At 37.3% G+C, this 23,106-nt stretch overlaps 2 protein-coding genes across 4 annotated transcripts; one reads left to right on the top strand and one right to left on the bottom strand.

Moving 5' to 3' along the window:
* Positions 1-660: 660 nt before the first annotated feature.
* LOC113356147 (ABC transporter B family member 2-like) lies at positions 661-7,584 on the top strand. 3 transcript variants are annotated; one of them, XM_026599182.1, is made up of 12 exons: positions 661-1,302; positions 1,394-1,448; positions 1,585-1,760; positions 2,958-3,158; positions 3,284-3,543; positions 3,646-4,186; positions 4,287-4,666; positions 4,961-5,376; positions 5,501-5,742; positions 5,827-6,074; positions 6,320-6,537; positions 6,611-6,732. In XM_026599182.1, the coding sequence occupies exons 1-12, from the start codon at positions 1,024-1,026 to the stop codon at positions 6,613-6,615; spliced, it is 3,021 nt and encodes a 1,006-aa protein (XP_026454967.1). In that variant the 5' UTR covers positions 661-1,023; the 3' UTR covers positions 6,616-6,732. The 3 variants fall into 3 exon arrangements, with proteins under 3 accessions (XP_026454967.1, XP_026454965.1, XP_026454966.1); XM_026599180.1 differs by adding an exon at positions 6,856-7,584 and having other exon boundaries at positions 668-1,302; positions 6,320-6,732; XM_026599181.1 differs by lacking the exons at positions 661-1,302; positions 1,394-1,448; positions 1,585-1,760 and adding exons at positions 2,249-2,479; positions 6,856-7,584 and having other exon boundaries at positions 6,320-6,732.
* Positions 7,585-7,655: 71 nt separating this feature from the next.
* On the bottom strand, positions 7,656-10,502 carry LOC113356148 (ABC transporter I family member 6, chloroplastic-like). The gene is made up of 6 exons (XM_026599183.1): positions 10,127-10,502; positions 9,771-9,821; positions 9,417-9,638; positions 9,118-9,240; positions 8,814-8,990; positions 7,656-8,189 (listed from the first exon to the last, which is right to left on the bottom strand). The coding sequence occupies exons 1-6, from the start codon at positions 10,451-10,453 to the stop codon at positions 8,106-8,108; spliced, it is 984 nt and encodes a 327-aa protein (XP_026454968.1). The 5' UTR covers positions 10,454-10,502; the 3' UTR covers positions 7,656-8,105.
* Positions 10,503-23,106: the final 12,604 nt, after the last annotated feature.

Here is a 23,106-nt window from a genome sequence, read left to right on the forward strand (position 1 = left end):
CTCTTCTCGTGTACTGTCTGCCTGCCCTTCCCTTCTCCATCCCAACCTTTTTTATTTTCCCATCCGCTCTCTAACTACTCATTTATTAGCTAGTAGTATATTACACCCATTTTCTCTTATCATGACATATATTATTTATTTTATTCCTCTCTAACTCTCGGTTACTTTATACCCATAAAGCGCTAACGTTACTGTGTTACTGTGTAGTGTGTGAGGATTGGTACCAACCGTTTCTCACATTCTTTAACGTAAGATAATGATTGGTTCTGTTAAAATTGTTGTTTAATGATATGGTAACTAACTACCCAATGAATGTACTGTGTACTGAGTACTGACCGAGTTAGCGGGTTTCATAAAGATTTCCAGTCTCTTTCGGCTACCGGTAACAACAACAAATTGATGTGTTTAATTAATAGCCTTGTTTTTTACCCTGTTCTGGCCAAATTTGAGGTGTATATGAATGTGTACAACGCAAGAGCAGATTTGATCACGATCCAGTTTTAGATAACGTAAAATATACGAGGGAGGGCCGGGCACATAGAGACAGTAGAAGAGTATTGACAACTGCCATTAATACTACGTACTCAACTCTACAGGACAAGATGAACATCACCTATATACTCGCAACCCTACCGGTATTAAGTAATCGAAAGTCATTACAGCTCATTTCTCATCAAAATCTCATCTCAGTACTCAATCAGAAACTTTTCATTAATACAAAAGTTTGATGATTAAGCATCATCATGGTGATGACTAAATTATCAAACAATATGGTTAGCAGATAGATATGTGCATTAATGACACCATTTTACTAATTACAGTCATAATATGTATTTCACACTCTATATACTCACTACTCTAAGTGGTTCTCACATAATGCATTTCTCTGACTCCATTACGCACTTATCACTTTCCACATATTATATTGATGAACTACCTCACTAATTATTCATCAACAAGTTATTGCATTTCTTAAACTCTCTGTCTCTCTCTCTCTCTGACAGACAGAGTAGTACGCTGAAAATGAGCTCAGATGAAGAGCCTGCTAAGTTTCAAAAGAATGATGGAAAAGAAGAAACAGAAGAAGAAAAGAAAAGGAAGATGAAACCAAAAAAAGTGTCATTCTTGAAACTGTTTGAATTTGCAGATGCTTTTGATTATGTGTTAATGGGGATTGGATCTTTAGGTGCTATTGTTCATGGTGCTTCTGTTCCTGTTTTCTTTATTTTCTTTGGAAATTTGATTAATATCATTGGTGTTGCTTATCTTTTCCCTGCTTCTGTTTCTCACAAAGTTGCTAAGGTAATATTGCTTACAACTTCTCCTCTTTTATTTGGAAATTAATGAAATTATCTATGCTGTACTAAATTTGGGTAACTCTTTAATTTTGCAGAATGCCTTGGAATTTGTTTACTTGAGTATAGTGATTATGTTTTCTTCATGGGCAGGTAATTTTGGATTATTTAAAATACTAGTCCTCACTGTTTTAGAACAATTTTCTTATATAATTTGTAGGGTCTAAACAGTGATTTTTGCGACTTAGACCCACTGTTAATTGATACTCATGTGGAATTGGGTTTGCAGAGGTGGCATGTTGGATGTATACAGGAGAGCGACAAGCATCAAAAATGAGACTAGCATATTTGAGATCAATGCTAAATCAAGATATAAGTCTTTTCGACACTGAATCTTCAACTGGTGAAGTCATCTCTGCAATCACTACGGACATTATTGTGGTTCAAGATGCAATCTCTGAGAAGGTATATACATAATGTCAGGGTCATTTCAGTAATTTGACACTTTTTGGGGAATATGTTTTTGTGCTTCTAACAGTTCTAGTAGTGTGCACGATTGGTATAAAATGACCGCCGGTGAAATTCTCCCCGATTTAGCCCCTAGATCAGTTCAAATTTTACTAAACAATTCTACCAAAGCAACATCAAGGTTTTCTTTTTCTGTTTTAAATAAAAAAATTGATGCCGACCAATTTCGCACTACCACTGTGTTACAGTGACATCGGTGATAACGAGGTTTAATTAGTCGGTTCTAATAACTAATTCCTTGTCTGGAATTTTACATATTGTGCAAGCTAAGTCTTTGTTAGGTGGCATTAAAACTCTCCTCAAAATAGCAAAAGCTATTGTGCACTAATATTATGTCTCTGGCTTCAAAACTCACTAAAAAAAAGTAGCACAAAAAGACTTCAAGGTACATATGCCTGTCTACCTCCATTGAGCCCATTCCATACCTAACTCTCGCTTCAGTCAACTTGTCCATCTATCCGTTAACTTTTCCGTCCATCTAAAGTTACAGTAAAAAGCAACTTTTTATTTTATTTTTGGAGAGATAGAAAATGTCCTCCTTACACAGATTCAGAGGCACTCACAAGTCACACCCACTGCAATTTACGGACTCTGGTTTCCTACTGAAGTTCTGAAGGATATGAAGCAAACCCTAATGTCTCCCGTGGCTGTTTCAGGTGTTTAACTTCAATTTTGTAACTATCTTTCATCGTTTACTTAGGTTTTCTAGTTGTGTAGTGTCATTTGAACCAATTCCAGTTTTTACTATGAAAAACTTTGCTTCAAGTCCATTTTGATTAATTTTGTTACTGATATAGTACCCACCCTAAAAATTTGACTATTTTGATACATTCTTGTATATTCCTACATTTTAATCCTAGAGATCCAACGATATTTCTGAATTGTTATTACTATTTTTGAGATTGTTGGGTGCAACTGTGCGAGGGGTATTATGTAAGTTCTCTAGGCATTCTACCAGTTAAATATGGTGAAATCACACTATGGAACTGCGTAGTTCAATCGCTGAGATACAAAAGAATTCACATTAACATTTCAAAATCAGGGTTCTTAAAATTTTGATTCTATGTTTATCTCATTATGATTCATATAAATGTAGTTTGCAGCTTGCACTAATGTTTCCTTGAATGTGTGTAGGTTGGAAACTTTATGCACTACATAAGCCGCTTTGTTGCAGGCTTTGCAATTGGTTTTGCCAGAGTGTGGCAAATAAGTCTTGTAACATTATCTATCGTTCCGTTGATTGCCATTGCTGGCGGTGTATATGCATATGTAGCGGTAGGTCTTATTGCACGAGTAAGGAAATCCTATGTAAAGGCAGGAGAAATTGCTGAAGAGGTTAGTTTCCCAAGTGTCTATCTAGATTATGTGCTTTTGATTGTTTTATACGTGGCAAGTATTGTACGTGGATGATGAATAGATTTGTGGGTATTTCTATACTAACTTGTTATCACTATTTTTAGGTGATTGGTAATGTCCGGACTGTTCAAGCATTTGTTGGTGAAGAAAAAGCCGTAAGATCCTACAGGGATGCTCTCTTGAAAACTTACGAGTATGGGAAAAAAGGAGGACTAGCCAAGGGTTTAGGACTTGGAACACTGCATTGTGTGCTTTTTTGTTCATGGGCTTTGCTTGTATGGTTCACTAGTATTACCGTTCATAAAGGTATAGCAAATGGAGGGGCCTCGTTTACTACCATGCTTAACGTTGTCATTGCTGGCCTGTAAGTTTCTTATCCTATGCCTGGTTTTCCAAAATAAAATTTTTAGACGAATTAATCTACCAAATGAGAATTGTAACACTACTGTTAATAAATTCTTTGCAGTTCACTTGGGCAAGCAGCACCGAATGTCTCTAATTTTATCCGAGCAACATCTGCTGCTTACCCAATTTTTGAGATGATAGAGAGAAATACAGTTAGTAAATCTATCTCGGGCAAGGGCAAGAAACTAGAAAGAGTTGATGGTCACATTGAATTCAAAGACGTTTGTTTCAGTTACCCATCACGACCGGATGTTGTGATATTTGACAAGCTTTGTCTAGATATACCTTCCGGAAAGATCATAGCTCTTGTTGGAGGAAGTGGGTCTGGCAAGAGTACCGTGATTTCATTGATTGAGCGCTTTTACGAGCCTCTTTATGGGAAAATATTGTTTGATGGGCATGAAATTAGGGAGCTTGATCTCAAATGGCTTAGACAACAAATTGGGTTGGTTAATCAAGAACCTGCCTTATTCGCTACCAGCATCCGCGAAAATATCCTCTATGGGAAAGATGATGCCACAGGTGAAGATGTTAACCGTGCTGCGAAGCTTTCTGAAGCGGTTTCATTCATCAACAACCTTCCAGATAGATACGAAACACAGGTAACAATTGATTTTACAATTGTGAGATATACTGCAAAAATTACTTTTCCTCCTAAATGTTGATTTGTTAAGGAATTTATGTATCTTTGTTTACATCAAGGTGGGAGAGAGAGGGATACAGTTATCAGGTGGACAGAAGCAAAGGATCGCGATATCTCGAGCGATACTCAAAAACCCCTCAGTCCTCCTCCTTGATGAAGCAACAAGTGCCCTTGATGCAGAGTCTGAGAAAAGTGTGCAAGAAGCTCTTGATCGTGTGATGGTGGGGCGGACCACAGTAGTGGTTGCGCACCGACTTTCCACCATAAGGAATGCAGACATGATTGCTGTTGTTCAGCAGGGAAGGATTGTGGAGACTGGGAGCCATGAGGAGCTGATGTCAAAGCCTAACAGCGTCTATTCATCCCTTGTTCAGTTCCAAGATTCAGCTAATTTGCAGCGACACCCCTCACGTGACTCGAGCATGGGTAGACCACTCAGGTACCTTACTTATCCGCAGTAATATACTACTCATTTGGTGGATGCATATTCTCGTCCCTTCAGCTAGTATTTTATCATCTTTTTTTTTTTATATAATGGTGGTGATCAATTAGATGGTTGTGATTGTTTGGACTAAGCAGATTTCTAGCTAGATCTCAGGTCTCATATTTCCATCAATCTATAGATCCCATAACCACTAACACATTCTTGATAAATCTTTTCAAATTGCACTTTATAAGTACACAAGGCTTTATTTGCTGTTGTAATGCACCTTTCCTGTTTATTCTTGGCCAGCATCAAATATTCAAGAGAGTTATCACTGTCAAGAACGAGCTTTGGTGCAAGCTTTCGTTCAGATAAAGAATCTGTGAACCGTTATGTTCCTGATAGGGATGAGCCTGTCCAGCTAGAGCATGTGTCACTGAGAAGATTGTATGCAATGGCAGCTCCATACTGGATTTATGGTTTGGCTGGCACAATTGGTGCCATTATAGCTGGTGCCCAAATGCCACTTTTTGCTCTTGGTGTGACAGAAGCTCTTGTTGCGTACTACATGGATTGGGACACTACTCAACATGAAATTAAGAAAATCTCACTACTCTTTCTTGGGGGTGCAATCATAACTGTAATTGTTCACACCATTGAGCACTTTTGCTTTGGTATCATGGGCGAACGACTTACTCTTCGGGTGAGAGAGAAGATGTTTTCAGGTAACATTAATTCCCAACACAACTATTAGACTCGCATCCAAACATAGAGTATTTCAACTCATACTTTATGTATTATCTATGCCTATTAAATATTCTTAGAAAACATGTGCTCCTCTTTTTACAGCAATTTTGAAGAATGAGATTGGATGGTTTGATGAGACAAGTAACAACAGCGCAATGCTTTCATCGCGCCTAGAAGCTGATGCGACTTTGTTGAAAACAATAGTTGTTGATCGTTCTACTATTCTCATACAAAATTTATCTCTTGCTGTAACCTCGTTTGTCATCGCCTTTATTCTAAATTGGAGGCTCACACTTGTCGTCATGGCCTTGTATCCTCTACTGGTCACTTCACACATCAGCGAGGTTTGCTTCTGTTCCTTAAACATTACATTTCTTGCATCATAAAAGTATATGAATAATGGGTTATGATAACTTGTACAACAACAGAAACTATTCATGAAAGGTTATGGGGGAAACTTGAATAAGGCCTATCTTAAAGCTAACATGCTTGCTGGTGAGGCAGTAAGCAACATACGTACTGTTGCCGCTTTTTGTTCGGAAGAAAAGGTCATTGATTTGTATGCTCATGAACTCGCCCAGCCATCAAAAAGTGCTTTCCGTCGTGGTCAAATGACTGGCTTGTTCTATGGTGTTGCTCAATTTTTCCTCTTCTCTTCTTATGGGCTCGCCTTATGGTAATGCTTTCGCCAATCTATGCTTTTAATATAGGGCTACAATTGAAGACTTAGAATTACTATGCACTTCCATTTGAATGAATTTTTTACTGTTACATGCTGGTAGCAGATACAAAATTTTGTATCCAAAACGTATGCTAATCGACTCTTGATAGACAAACCTTAGATTTATATTTACATTAGTCAACCTTTGGTGGCGAAACTAAAGTACTCATAAGTTTCAGCTTATCATTTTGTTAACACAGGTACGGTTCTGTCTTGATGGGCAAGGAGCTTTCGAGCTTTAAATCTGTCATGAAATCGTTCATGGTATTGATTGTGACAGCGCTAGCGATGGGAGAAACCTTAGCAATGGCTCCGGACCTTATAAAGGGAAACCAAATGGCTGCTTCAGTCTTTGATATTCTGGATAGGAAGACAGAGGTGGTGGGTGATATTGGAGAGGAAGTAACAAAGGTGGAAGGTACTATTGAGATGAAGAGGGTTAAATTCAGTTACTCTTCAAGACCGAATATACTAATTTTCAAGGATTTTAGTTTGAAAGTCAGGGCTGGCAAGAGCATGGCATTGGTAGGATCGAGTGGTTCTGGCAAGAGCTCTGTACTCGCGCTGATATTACGTTTCTACGATGCGACATCGGGGACGGTCATGATAGATGGCAAGTCTTCTGTAATCTCGCACATAAATAACTTCCATTTGCTTTTTATAAAGCTTATTGCCCTCGTAGTAACAGATATGCAAATATTTTCTAATTTTATGAACATATGTTGATTGACTACAGGAAAAGATATCAAGAAACTAAAGCTGAAATCTCTCAGGAAATACATTGGTCTTGTCCAACAAGAGCCAGCACTATTTGCTACATCAATCTACAAAAACATACTTTACGGAAAAGATGGAGCAACAGAGTCAGAAGTCATCGAGGCTGCTAAGCTTGCTAACGCACACAACTTCATCAGTGGACTGCCCGAGGGCTACTCAACACAGGTGGGTGAGCGAGGGGTACAACTATCTGGAGGTCAGAAGCAAAGAGTTGCCATTGCAAGAGCTGTTCTCAAGAACCCAGCAATTTTGCTACTTGATGAAGCCACCAGTGCACTTGATATTGAGTCTGAACGTATAGTTCAACAAGCTCTTGATAGACTTATGAAGAATCAAACTTCAGTGATGGTGGCACATAGGTTGTCTACTATCAAAAATGCAGATGAGATCTCGGTTTTGCAAGACGGAAAAATTATTGAGCAAGGGAATCATTCTTCTCTAATCGAAAACAAGAATGGACCATATTATAAATTAGTATGTTTACAACAACAGCAACATCAACAACAGCAATAACATAAACACATGCTAACCAGAATAACAGATTAAGGATGTCACTTTGTTTCTGTAGTACCGTGAAACCATCTCTTTGTCGAAATTCTTTTTACATATTCGTGTTGGCTCTGTTCTACTGTAAGTTTGTAACATTTATGCATATACATATATATATACAATGAAATTATTATTGGTAGATATTAGTTGATTGCCTTTTCATTTAAAGCTGCTACAGGAGGTACCAATTTTCACAGGGGTGTACCAGTCTCCAATGAAGGTGTGGTGTTTGGTAACCCCAGCAGGCAGTAGCAATCATGTTTTCATTAGCAGATAATAGTAACTACAAATAGTAAAATGAGGTAAAATTACAGGCAATACGCCTATACTAAGCTGGGTGTGTAAGCTTCTCAAAGGCTTGCACATTTTCTTACCACCAACACCATCTCTTCTGTGGCCACATTAGTGCATTTCTTATTCTTCAAATCCAGTATTTATTCAGGGATAAAGTATCTTGCTATTCATTATCACTTTGTTCGAGAATTGGTGCAGGCTAAGCTGCAATTCTTCTATAATTCTACTATTGAACTGGAAAGAATATACTAAATTTAATCCGACGGTCAGAAAGGTGATCTAACGGTAGCAGAGCTGCTAGCTTATCGAAGAGTCCCGCGCGGCACTGCTCAATGTAAAATAGCTGAAATACATACCATTAAGGCTTTAAGAGGATATTCCCTTGTAACCCTCCTTTTCAAGCTGTACTGCAATCGAGATATCACCGGTCTTCACAATTTTGCCATCCTCCTAAAGAAAATCCGAAGATAAGATGTAGCAAGGTAAAACTTGTCAGAATATTTAAAATATCATCTCTACAGTCTACAGTTTTATTGAGACTTCAAAACATCTCTCTTTGAAACTTCTAGGAATTGAGACATGTATGATATGCATGTTCTTCAGTGTTAAGTAAATATATAAGTTAAAACCAAGTTTTTATACTAGTTCAATAACATAATAACACGTATTCACAAATAGCACAGTGTGATTTTTCTTTCCTGTCTCGGCCACCTAAATTTCTAAGAACATGTGCAATGAATTTGAAGCTACTAATTTCTACAAAAATATGTTGAATGACCTATATAAACTACAAATATATGTTGAATGACCTATAAACAAAAGAGTTAGATATGAATTTCCTAGCATTGTCGAGAGTGTTAACAGAAAGACCAAGGATCCAATGAATTTCATGCTTCAATATCGGCATATTGCTGTGGCTTCGTAAACCAGATTTCAAGATTTTGAGATTTGGATCAAATTAGTAACTAAAAGTAGTTCTATATCCATGTATATTACGTAGTTTTATGATTGCTAAACTCAATGACCATAAACTTTAAGCTGCAACATTAACACCATGTTACCAAGGAGCCTTACCATTATGTGAACAAATTTCGGCTTTATAATATCCAACAGTCTTTGATAATGTGTGACCATAAGAACTGACTTTTGTGGAGTCAGGAGCTCATTGACTGCTTCCCCCACATCCTGAAGTGCATCAACATCCAATCCAGAATCTATTTCATCTAAAATAGCCAAATCTGCTCCAAGAACCTGACAAATAAGAAAATATTGCATAAGAAGACTGGCAAAATAGGATATCTATGTTGATAGTCGTGAAACTGCTAAAAACATGAATTAAAATATGAAGCATCGTATCAAAGGCTGTCCAAGTCGATACCGCAAGTTGCAAAATCTCATTGCGCTTCTTTTCACCACCACTAAATCCTTCGTTCACATTTCGATTTAAGAAGTTTGTATCCATGTTAACTATTTTAAGCCGACGAGATATGTAGTCGTAAAACTGTTAAAAGAATAAGAAAGGATCAGTTAGATTAAACCTTCACAGAATTCTCTCAGCCTTCCAAATTAAATGCTATGCCAAAGCATATGCACCTCCCACAGCTTCCATATTAACGAATAAAGCTAATTTCAGGACCTAGTCAAGTAGAAAAAAAAGATGCTGGGAATCATATGTACCTCAAGTGGTCCAAGCTCTGGAAAACCAAGTTTTTTTCTCCGGGCATTGTATGCCATATTGAGAAAGTCGCTGTTGCTCACACCTGGAATCTCAACCGGGGACTGAAAGCTCATAAAAAGGCCAGCAAGAGACCTTTCTTCTGGTTCCATATCCAACAAGTTTTCTCCTTTAAACAATACAGTTCCTCCAGTAACTTCGTAATCTGGATGACCAACAAGCACCTACCATACACAAAATTTTAATCAGCTTTTCAAGAAAGTAACTGAAAGTCACCTGTATTCCTATTTAAACAAGAAAAAAGCCGACAAACAAGAACATTCATTGCATAATTACACCAAGACCAAATAACCAACCTTAGAAAATGTGCTCTTCCCTGAACCATTCTTTCCCATTATTGCATGGATCTACTACACACAAAAATGTCAGCTGCATTAAAACAAACAACTATGAATCTGTAATAATAGTGGACACAAAGCATTATACTAGTGGCTCAACAGAAAGATTTTGATGATGGCTTAATCAATCACATGGTCACTATTATGTAATTGATGAATCAAACTTCTCAAATGGATTACTAATTTGTACATAAAACAACTGAGCCCATTGGATGTAAAAAAAATAAACCTAATTTAAACTGTCAAATTAGGTTAAGAATAAGCAAAACTAAACAAAAAAACCTAATTCTTTTAGTACGAAAGAGTTAGATTACCTCTCCTTCATAAATAACCAAGTTGACACCTTTAAGAATCTGTTCCCCTGAATCAGCAATTTTAGCAGTTAGATCCTTAACTTCAAGTAAAACCTTTGGAGAATCACTAACATCATTAATGTATGAAGTGGTTGGAGCATCAATAACTGAATTAGCTTTCGCCTTGAGAACTAAACGTTTATACTGACGAGGAGGAGTAGACAACAGTTTGATGGAATTAGGGGATGATTTTGTAAGTACGAAAGAATTTGAAGAAGAGTTTCGAAGAGAAGATAAACGAGCTGCGGAAGAAGATGAAATAGTCGAGAAACTGGCAAGGGAAGCCATTAAACAAAATCCAAGGTTCTTTTTGGAGCGAAATTGGGTTTTAATGTGTCGAAGAAAGTAGAAGGGAGTGTGGGTAAGGAATTTTGATTTATATTGACGAAAATACCCTTGGTTTGGGATGATGGCAGTGGAGAATAATGAGGAGTGGCAGCTGGTAGGAACGGACAGAGATTGGCAATAATGTGTTCCGGACTGGACACCTTCGGCCGGGTGGTATGTACAAGGTAGGGGCGTGTAAGGAAGTGGATTAAACCTAATAAGCGGAGAAACGAGGCGGATGACGAAAGGCTACGCTACCAAGGTGGCTACCAACGGTAGCGTTGGTTGAGTGAAGAGTGCCCCCTTGGATTGGCTATCCGCCTTGGGCGCTACAGCGGTCGGGTCACGTCCGGCGGGACTTCGATCTACGACACTCACGGTCTTTCCAGGGCGGCTTAACTCACCGCCCACGGACGGCTAATCACCGCCCGATAAAACCCAAATCCAATGAGCATAAGGGAAAAACGGGTCATTTACGTCCGGAGTAGTGGAACAGAGAATGGAGAAGTCGAGTTTGTCTCTGTTGGTTAAGGAAGGTTGAGTTTTAGAAAACTCTGGAGAAAATAATTCTCACAGACAGAGAAGCGTCTGTGGAATGGTTGGGTCGGAAAACAGAAGTCATGGAATTTTATTTTTCACGGCAACAGATGTGTCCGCAAAGTAAAACTGAAGATAAGGTTGTCTGTTTCCAAGCCATTGACAAAGAATGGGCTGGATTGTTGCAGGGCCATTGGACTGTTTGGAGATTATCATGAGCAGGACATGGCCGTGACTTAGTTTTGGAAATTTGGCCAGAGTTTGGCAACCCATTTTGCACGAGGTGTGATGCACGGGACACAAATTTTAAGAAGGTGCAATTTCTTATCTTATCTAGGTTTCCTAGTTTCTTCAAGAAGAGGTTACAAAACTTCTATATATAGGGAAGCTTAGATACAATTTGATATATCTTGTACTCAACGGTTTTCTCCCTTTAGGGGGGAGAACTATCTCTTTTGTATATTCTTTTGATTGTTAAAAATGAGTTCAATGTTTTAAACGTGAAGCTCGATTATTACAAGTTTATTTCGAGTTTTAAAGTTAATCATTTTGGATTGTTTTTACTATATTGAAGGTTTATGATTGATTTGGATGCGCAACTAGATTAGTCTATTAATCATTCTAATGCTAGTAGAGATTTAAACGATCCGTAATTGTCGTTTATTTCCTACACAAGTTGAGATCGCGAGACCTTGCGGAGGGATTCTGTGAAGCAATTGCGAGGAAAGACAACACCAGTTAGTGGACCGTGCGTACTGAGTTTAACTGCTGGGATCAACCTAAATTCACAAACCCTAAAACATTCGATTGAGTTACACCTTGTAAGCGAACCTCAAGGCGGCCCAGTTGGATAGAACCTGGTGTCGAGCGCTTCCGTATCCAGTGACAACATGAATTTTAGGGATAGCTAAGCGTACCTGCTATTCTACGGTTGGTGACAATTGATTCTAACAAGAGATAAAGGGATACATTGTTGAGTAAACGGTTAGTAAAGGTGAAGGATTTCTTAATTATCATCATCTGTTTCTTATTATCCTTTTAATTTTTCTTTATATCAACCACTACCTTTCTTTTATATTTTCGCTAATTTAAATAACATATCAATTGCATTACTCCTCGTGGGAACGATCCTTACTACCGCTTTATTACTTGTTAATTAGTGAGAAACATCTTATTATTTTTGTAGTTGCAGGAATTCCAACACTACACCCCTCATATGATTTCGTTGTTGATCAGCTCATTTTTAGGTTTACACTCTTAATTTTATTGATTAATTTGTGAATGTTCTTACAAGAAAGATAAAGAAGTCAAGAAGGATCTCTGCTCTGAACTTTCTCTCTCCTATTTACTTGTTTCTCACTCAAAAAAGATCTCTCTCTTCTTTACAACTCGAATGACTATTTATAAGGAAATACATAGTGGATGACAACTAATCTGTCCTTTATTTTCGGATATGGTTTGCGACATTCTCGCAACCTTACAGATGTTAATTTCGCAAACTCTCTAATTTTCGCAGGATTATCGTATCTTTCTCGTGATCTTAGCTGACGTCATTTATTTTATCATTTCTGAAATTGTTCTGTGACGCTGTTATATTGTGTCATTGATAATTTCGCTAAAACGCTGTCGTTGCGAGATTCTGATCCTACATCTTGCCTCTTCTCATATCTTCTCTGCAAAGTAGAGAATGATGTGAGAAATGCCGCAACTACTTATCTTTTCATATTCTGCATTTATCACACGTATTCTTTCTTCCATTTATTTCTCGACACGTCTTTTGTAACCGTTACTTTTTAACCGCTTATATCTTTCCGTATTAACCATGTTTATTTTCTCGAGGAAAAATTCCCTCTATATATATTCCTTTTCACTCTCTTCTTCTTTCCTTTTATTCTCTCTGCAACTTCATCGTTCTTCTGCAAATTCCATTATTGCAACTTTTCTTCTTTTTTCTTCAACCTTTTTAAGTTCTTCTTCATCTTCATACTAGATCTTCATAGTTCGTAATTTTCTTCGAGACAATCTCTCTGCTATTATTTTTCATGGATTCATCAAGGTTAGTCTTCCTTTTTTCTTCTTTATGATTTTTGCTGAAATTGACATATTTGAAATTGATCTTGTCTATTGCCTTATTTGATGTTGTTTATGTTGTTTATGCGATTCTCATACTCTTGTTATTTCAGCAAAAGCGGCTCCAACACTAAATTTACAGTTCAGAACCCTAACATTCCCAAATCACAGCATAAGGTTGTCGCACATAAAAGAAAGTCTGCGAATGAGAAGGTAGTAAGAAACACTATCTTTTTCTAATAACAATATTGTTGCCTCTGTTTCTTATCTGGATTGTAATTCGCAGGGTGATAAAGATCTTAATAAACCTCTCAAGAAATCTCGCCACCTTAAAACTGTTCCAACTTCTGTTCCCTTCCACCTACTCATTCTTCAAATCTCCTGCGACATCTTCGCAAGATAAACCTTTATCTCCAATTCGCGAAAAGCTGCCTCAGACTTCATTTCTTCAGCTGACCTTTCAATGATTGAAATCCCCTTGTGATCCTTCTGTGAATGAAACCTCTTCTCTTCCCATTGAGAATGTTTCTCAACCTTCTATCTCTACCAGTTCTCTACCTAAGTCTCTTCCTCTTTCGAAAGAAACCGTGGAAGGGATAGATATTGCCTTCAAAGTTTTATCTGAATTCTGGATGATGCAAGAAGTCTTCTATTGATCCTATCAAGTCTAATGTTTGCGAAATTCTGAGCAAGCATTTGGGTTCTGACAGAGCTGCTTCGCAGACAGCTTTGGAAAAAGAATGTAATGCTCTTCGTCTCGAAAATCAGAAGCTTCAGAATGTTTTGCTGGATCGTGACAATCTTCGCAAGAAGAATGATGAATTGAGAGGTATGATTTTCTTATCTGTCTTTAATTTCCTTTTAATGGTTTTATCCTTCCCATATTTAATTATCCTTGAAATCCCTCTTTCGCATGTTAAGCTTTAAACCAGAAACGAATAATGGAGAGATATCAATTTGAATCTGCTGTTGAAGAAGCCCGTGTTGATAAAGAAATCTTGATGGATCAATATAACCAATTAGATAACCTCTATTCATATTCTCTTGATCATATAAATAATCTTACCAATGAAAATACCCAATTAGTTCAAAGACAAGATTATTAAGTAATGAAGTATCTCGTCTTTCTTATTCTTTAACTAAAGCTAATTTAGGGATGGAAACTTTATCAGATGAGAATAAAACCTTATCTCAAGAGAAGCGAACTTATTTAAACAAGATGGCGATATCTTCGCAACAACTTAGTATTCTTCAAAAAGTATGTGATGACCAAGAGCAATCTCTTCGCTCTTTGAGAAATGAACTTAAAGAAGTAACAGAGTCATCTATCGCTGAAAGAGATACACTCATTCAAGGTAGAATAGCTTTAAGTGTAAAGGCGAATCAGCTTAAAGAACAATATTCCAAATTAGAAGAATCTTATTCTTCTCTTGCGAAGAAAAATGCCTTTCTTATTTCTAAAGAGAAAAATCTTCAGTCTCGACTTAAAGGTTTAGTTGGAGATAAATTTGATGACGCAATGGACCGTTGGGAGAATAGTTGTGTCCTTGATTCAACACCTTATTTCGCAAAAGGAAGGTAGTCATAATAGTTTGACTGCCTTAATTATCTTTTCTTTGTCATATCTCTCTGAATTCTTATCTTAAAAATTTTGTATTCTATTTTCGCAGAGTCTGAGAAGAATCTTCATTCTTCTATTTCTGTTTTGGAGGCTAAATATGAAAATTCGCAAAGAAAATGCATTGCTCGTCTCTACCCTTACTGGTTCTCGCGACCGAGCAGAAAGAAGACTTGATTATCTTGCTTATTTTAAGGATATTCAAGATAGGAATCATCAGAGAGCACTTCTTCGCCAAGTTCATCTCCGGGCTGAAGTCCTTGTAAATGACATTTTATTGTCCAACTCTCTTCCTCCTACATCAATTGATCCTTTAGAAGTAGATGATGATGAAGTTCCTCGTCCTGCTGATAGTGATTATGATTACGAAAGCGGTGCAGAGGATAATTTCTTGGAAGATGAAGAAGGTTCCTTCTAAAGAAGTATCTGCTGGTGTTAATCAGAATGAGAAAGAAATTTCTCCTGAAGAAGTAATTGCTGGCGATAATCAAGATGCTAGTCAGGCGAAGATCAAAACCGAAATGAAGGAGAGGCTTGCGAGAATATTGGCGAAGAATTTCTGTATCTCCTGCTACTGAAATTAATACTGAAGCTTGAGCTTCTTATCTAGCTTTGTCTTGAACTGTCTTATTTTTATCACTTTTGCGAGTTACATTTTTCAACCAACTTTGGAGTCAACTTTTCCTTTTAATATTTTGTTGATGAGAAAGATAATGCTTCTTGTGTATTGATTCCCATACTTGCCTCTCATTATCTTTCTTGCAAAAAATAATCTGTTACGAATACTTATAATATTTGTTTTATCATATGGTCTTATTTTGCCTTCCTAATTAAAGGTCTTATTATGCCACTCTTGTCATTGCGACAAAATCGCAGGACGTCCTTGCACTTTCATGCAAAAACCCATTGATCTTGCCTTATCTTTTTCTTTTGTATTATGGCCTCTTCAGGAATGTTGCGACAATATGACAGGCCTAAATATTCTTGCGAAAATAAGCCCCATGACATTGCCGTCTTGCGACGAAATCGCAGGACGTCTTCGCACTTTCATGCGAAAACCCATTGATCTCGTCTTATCTTTTCTTTTGTATTATTGCCTCTTCAGGATTGTTGCACAAATATGACAAGCCTTAATATCCTTGCGAATAAAAAGCCTCATGACATTTGCGTCTTAAGACACTTATCAGCTCCCTAATGGAGGGTGCCGCCCTTATCTCCCCCTGGTTGCCCCTTCAAGGAGGCGTACTTCTACCATACAAGGTTAGCTCCTCCCATCCAGTCTTAACAACAACCAGTTGTTTTCGCAGCCTCTTATCCCTTTTACCTATAGGGCTTATGGTTACGAGACTGCACCCTAAGTGGGGTTTTCTTCAGGCCGAGTGCAGTATAAGCCAAGACTTGTCAAGAATGGCAAGGACGCTTCAAACGTCCCTGGCACTCTTGACTCAACCGTGTACCTCGGCGCCTTGATCAGATCTGCACTCCTTGGGAGAGTCCTTATTACCTTAGTCGCCCAACCTAAGTCATATGCTTAAGTTGAGAATCCAAGGTGCCTCTCCCGGATGGGCTTTATTGACCCCAAATCTCCATGACTCAGGTTCCGGTGGCGGTGTAGCCTTTCCCTGAGCCATGTAACAGGTACCCCCTAATATGACGTACTTTAGGTCTTACATTTGCCTCTTGCGAAATTTTATTCGCGAACTAGGGTGTACGCCATAAAGGTTCGCCCCTTTCTTTTATGTCATTGTTCTGTGATTATCTCTGCGAATTTCGCACATCATGATCTTCTTTTGATATGAGTAATCTGCAATTATTCTTTCAGAATTCATAACTTCTCAAAGCTTCTTACGATAATATCTTTTTAAATACAACCTGTTCCATGGTCTGTCTAATCTATGACCAACATCTCTTCCTTCTGGATCCATTAATCTATAAGCTCCTGTTCCAACTATCTCCTTAATGATGTAAGGTCCATCCCATTTTTTCGCTAATTTTCCACCATTTTCTCGCTGATATATTGGTGTTTCTCGCAGAACTAAATCTCCTGGTTGAAATTCGCGTATTTTGACACGTTTATTATATTCTCGAGCTAATCTTCGCTGATAATTCTCCATATGTTGTAAAGCTTTTTCTCTTTTTCTTCTAATTCATCAAGTTTGTTTAAAATTAAGCCCGCACTAAGATTTTTCTCCCAAGCTTCTCTTTTTGTTGTCGGAATAACAACTTCTGTTGGTAACACCGCTTCAACTCCGTATGTTAAACAAAAAGGTGACATTCCAGTAGCTTCTCTTTAGTTGTATTATAAGCCCATACTGCATTATGTACTTGTTCGCACCATGCTCTGTGATGTCCTTCCAATTTCTTCTTTAATATATCTGCAATTGTTTTATTTGTTGCTTCTACTTGCCCATTAGCTTGTGGATACAAAGGAGTGACTTTCCACATTTTATCTTGAATGCATTAAGTAACATTTCTATATTCTGCCCTCAAATGTTTCCCATTATCAGATACCAACTGTGCAGGAATTCCAAATCTGCAAATGATATTTTCGAATATGAATGTAAAGATATCTTTGTCGCGAATATGTTGTACTGCCTTCACTTCTGTCCATTTTGTGAAATAATCTGTTGCGACTATTAAGTATCTTCTTTGTCCAGTTCCTGGTAAAAATGGCCCCACAATGTCTAAGCCCCATTTTCCAAAGGGCCACACACTGGTTGAAGATGACAATGGTGCTCCTGGTGCATGTATTTTCTTTCCATGCCGCTGACAATCTTCGCAACGTCTTGATATTTGTTTTGCATCTTCATGCATGTATGGCCAGTAATAACCTTGCATTTTTGCTCTATGTGCCAAAGATCTTCCTCCACTATGATTGCCAGCATCTCCACTGTGTAACATTTTCAGCACCTTTTCTCCTTCCTCTCGTGTCAAACATCTTAGTGATGGTCCACTAAAGGATTTTCGGTATAGCAACCCATCTCTTAATTCATAATTTGTTGCTCGGCTTTTTAACTTGTGTGCTTCCAATCTATTTCTTGGTGTTTCTCCTTTCGCCAAATATGCATGAAGTTCCATTCTCCAGTCTGCGACATTGTTTATTTGTTCTTCTTTTTCATTATCTATTATCATCACATCCACATCCTCCTCTTCTTAATTTATTGATGGTGACAGAAGTGTTTTTATTTTTATGCATCTCGCAGTTGGATCTGTCATCATGCTTGAGATGAAAGCAAAAGTGTCTGCGAGTCTATTATCCTTTCTTGAAATGTGCCTCCATTTGATATTTGGGATTTTCGCTGATAATTCTTCAACCAGCTTCTTGTATTTCTTCAAGGATGGTTCATTTGTAGTATACTCTCCTTTTATTTGGCGAATAACTAGCTGCGAATCACTAGTGATCCTGGCATTTTCTAGTTTCATTTCTATTGCGAATTTTAAGGCATGTATCACAGCTTCATATTCTGTTTCATTATTAGTGGATGCAAATTCCAATCTGAATGAAAAAGCCATCTTTATTCCTTCTAGAGAAATTAAAACAATTCCAACTCCATTTCCTTCTCCATTTGATGATCCATCTACCAATATTTCCCATCTATTTGGTTCTGTTAATAAATCTTTTGGATCTCCATGTTCTTCTTCTACATCCATCATTTCTTCTACTGCTTCATCTTCTTCTAAAGGAAATTCTGCCAAGAAATCCGCAACAACTTGTGATTTTGGTGAAGACAAAATTTCATATTTAATATCAAAGTGGCCTACTTGTGCATTCCATATCTCCACCCTTCCTGATCTTTTAGAATTCTTCATCACTGATTCAATTGGTACTTTTGTTAATACATTTATCTTGTGTGCTTGAAAGTATATGCGGAGCTTAAATGATGCATAAACTAATGCTAAGATTAACTTTTAAATTTTTGAGTAATTCTTCTCAGCGGGATTAAAAGTTTTGCTAATGTAATAAATGGGTTTCTCCACTCCCGCGTCTACTCGCAATAACACAACACTTAATGCGTGCGACGTTGTCGCAAGGTAAATCAATAACTCTTCTCCTGGTTCTGCCTTTTGTAAAATAGTTGTATTCATAAGATGTTCTTTGATTCCTTGAAAATCCTTTCACATTCATCACTCCATTTAAATTTTGCACCCTTCTTGAGTATATCGAAAAAATATTTGCATTTGTCTGATGATCGCGAAATGAATCTCCCCAGCGAAGCTAGAAGCCCATTCAACTTATGTACATCTTTTATTGTTGATGGTGTTGGCATGTCACGAACTGCTTGCACTTTTTCTGGATCAACTTGTATTCCTTCCTTTGATACAACGTAGCCTAAAAATTTTCCCGATGCAACTCCAATATACACTTCTCAGGATTCAATTTAATGTTATACTGCCGCATTTGTTCAAAAATCTCCCTCAAGTCTTGTACATGGTATTTAGCTTCTTTACTCTTTACTAACATGTCGTCCACGTATACTTCTAATGTTTTATGTATCCATTTTGCGAACACCTTCTCTACCGTTCTTTGATATGTCGCTCCCGCGTTTCGCAAACCAAATGGCATTTTCGTGTAACAATATAAACCTCTTGGGGAAAAGAAAACAGTATGTTCTTGATCTTCTTCAGCGAGAGGGATTTGGTTATACCCTTTGTACCCATCTAAAGATGATACTCTATCATTTCCCGCTGCGGATTCCACCATTTGAGGAATATCTGGTAACGGAAAACTATCTTTGGGGCAAGCTTTGTTTAAATCAGTGAAATTTATGCAAATCCTGATTCCTTTGTTTTTCTTTGGGACAATGACCATATTCGCTATCCATTCTGGGTATTTAGCTTCTCTTATAATTCCTGCCTCAAGCATTTTCTGTAATTCTTCTTCTATTTGGGAATGGGAAGTTGTTGCAATTTTTCTTATTCTCTGTTTAAATGGTCTCATATTTTTGTTAATCTCCAATTTGTGTCATGCAATTGATGGATCTATTCCTGGTATCTCATCAATGTTTCTTGCGAAAATATCTTTATATTCTCGCAACAAGTTAACAGTTCCTTCTTCTTCTTCTTCTATATCCATTTTGGTTCCAGTTCTCAACATTAGAGGCTCCTCTATAGTCCCAACGTTTATTTCTTTTGTTGGTTCTGCGACAGTGTAATTGGGTTTAGGTTCTCCCATTGGTGTTGGTTCTTTTATTTCTTTTATGGGTCCTTCCCCTTCTTCTGAAATTTCGCTGGGTATTCCTTTGCCTTCTTTTGCCCTTATCATATATACTCTAAATTCTTCTTCCTTCTTTGCTTCCTTTGCCAATTTTCTGCGAAATTGTTTCTTTTTTGCTTGTTCTTCATAATATTTTACTTCAATTTGATGACATAATTTCGCATTGTCAACATCTCCTCTGATTTCACCTATTCCATTTGGAGTGGGGAATTTAATACATTGATGCAACGTTGATACCACAACTTTTATCGCATGTATCCATGATCTTCCTAATAACATATTATATGGCGATTCCATATCCACCACGCACAATGTTACATGTGTTTCGATTTCTCCAAGTGGAATTCGTACCACTATTTATCCTTTAGGTTTTGTTGTGGATTTTCCAAAGCCGTGAACAAAATATGTTGAACTGGACATTTCTTCGTCTTTAAATCCCATTCCCCGGAATGCATGATAAAATATTATATCAACTGAACTTCCTGTATCGATTAAAGTTCTGTGCGACATCCATTCTCTTGTGGATTTTATTGTTGTCTCCTTCTCTTTTCGTGTAATAGGCACTGTGATGACCAACGGAGATGTATGGTTCAAATTTTCTTTTGGTATTTCTTCCGCCATGAACGCAATTTTTTGCTTTTCCCAATCTTTCAAGGGTGATGTTTATTCTACCGCCATAACTTTATTTCCTTCAAAATTTCGTTTATGTATTCTTCCTTTGATGTTTTCATGGAATTCATTAATCAAGCTTTTTGTTATCATATTACACTCCAATCTTTTGCCATTTTCATTAATTCTATTCATCTTTCTTCTAATTGATTCACTGATTTATTTAATCACTTTCTTGATTTGAATATTCTCAATCAACAATCTTCAACTTTCGATATTCAATTTCCTGTTTCTAGCGCCATTATGTAGTTGCAGGAATTCCAACACTACACCCCTCATATGATTTCATTGTTGATCAGCTCATTTTTAGGTTTGCACTCTTAATTTTATTGATTAATTTGTGAATGTTCTTACAAGAAAGATAAAGAAGTCAAGAAGGATCTCTGCTCTGAACTTTCTCTCTCCTATTTACTTGTTTCTCACTCAAAAAAGATCTCTCTCTTCTTTACAACTCGAATGACTATTTGTAAGGAAATACATAGTGGATGACAGCTAATTTGTCCTTTATTTTCGGATATGGTTTGCGACATTCTCGCAACCTTACAGATGTTAATTTCGCAAACTCTCTAATTTTCGCGGGATTATCATATCTTTCTCGTGATCTTAGCTGACGTCATTTATTTTATCATTTCTGAAATTGTTCTGCGACGCTGTTATATTGTGTCATTGATAATTTCGCTAAAACGATGTCGTTGCGAGATTCTGATCCTACAATTTTGTTGAGTAAACGACGCTCATCAGATATCCCAAGCATCTTTAGACCGAGTGCACGTAGTCACTTGGTGCTGAAGATCTGGGGTAATGGCATGGATGATAACATTTAATCCGTCAGAATTTTGCTTTGCAGCGATATTCTCGACAAGATCATACTCACCAATATCCTTTGCAACAGTTACACTGTTTACTGTAACTAATGGAGGATCATAGCCATTAACAACACGAACCCATGATTGAAAATTACGCGCTTGGAGAACGGCACGTATAGCAATTTCCCACCATTAGTAATTCGAGCCATCGAAGACTGGTGGTACGTTTATAGAGGTAGCACTTCTATCCATAGAGTCAGATTGCTACAAACACAAACTTTTGAGGTCTTAGCGTGTTTGCCTGCTCTTCTACCAATTGAAATAGTGGGGGTATAACAACCACACCCAATAATTTTTTCGGCAATATGTATGGACTAACTCCAATATCATTCTGAGAGCACCATCTTATAAAGCGATCTCTATCAAGAAAGATATCAAAGAGTTATATATCTTTTTCTCAAAACAATCAGCAGATCAAACAGATAGAAATCTATGAGCCTGGTGGATATGAAAAATATTTGGACTGTACCAATGCCCAAGTGTCAATAAATTTATGTCCAACAAACAAAGGTCGGATTTACTAATTGATTGAACTAGGCACAACCTGTGATATTTTAATTATATAAACAAATATATAATGCGGAATAGAAATAACACATACACCAGAAATTTTTCAACGAGGAAACCGCAAATGCAGAAAAATTCGGGACCTAGTCCAGCTTTAAACACCACATTGTATTAAGTCGCTACAGATACTAGCCTACTACAAGTTAACTTCGGACTGGAATGTAGTTGATACCTAACCAAGTCTCACACCGATTAAGGTATAATCGCGTTCCTTACGCCTCTAGAACCACGACGGATTCTACGCACTTGATTCTCTTAGCTGATCTCACCCACAACTAAGAGTTGCTACGACCCAAAGTCGAAGACTTATAAACATATTTCTCTCCCACAGATAAGTTTATTTTGTCTCTCACAGATAAGTCTATTGTGATAGATAAAGTTGTCTCCCATAAGAACCTATGAATTTTTGTTCCGTCTTATGGTAAATCAAGGTGAACAAGAACCAATTGATAATCCAGTGTTGTGCTCCTAAAGAGCAGCCTAGAAATATCAATCACCTCATAATAACTTAACTATATGGTAGTAGAACATGTTACTGTGAAACCAAAAAGTATGAGACGAAGAACTTTGTGATTACTTTTTATATCTTACATATCGGAGATAAATCTCGAGAAAATCTTAGAGAAGATAATACTCAATACGATAGAACAAGTAAGATTAGAATACGCAACTACAGAGAAAATAGTTGGATCTGGCTTCACGAATCCCAAATGAAGTCTTCAAGTCGTTAACCTAATACAGTTTTGGAAAAACCTTGGTTAAAGGAGAATCGACTCTGTTAGAGCACTGCTCGGTCGAACTCGCAAGCGTTGCAATGTCAAGTTTAGTTGCCAAAACTATAAGTCTTGATTTCTAGTCTACTCATAGATAAGTCTCGGAGTAGTTGAGCTCTAGACTCCATGGAGATCATCATACAAAGGCGAAGAACTACTCAAGGAACTGGTAGAACTTCATCGACTAAAAGGTATGTGGAGACTTGAACTTACCTATCACTCAAAAGTCTATCTACTCTATCTCCTATCTTGAGACAAAAGTCGTATTGCTATATAGACTATGATTATATACATTTGCT

Source organism: Papaver somniferum, chromosome 3 (assembly GCF_003573695.1).
Source record: "Papaver somniferum cultivar HN1 chromosome 3, ASM357369v1, whole genome shotgun sequence".
Classification (NCBI taxonomy): Eukaryota; Viridiplantae; Streptophyta; class Magnoliopsida; order Ranunculales; family Papaveraceae; genus Papaver; species Papaver somniferum.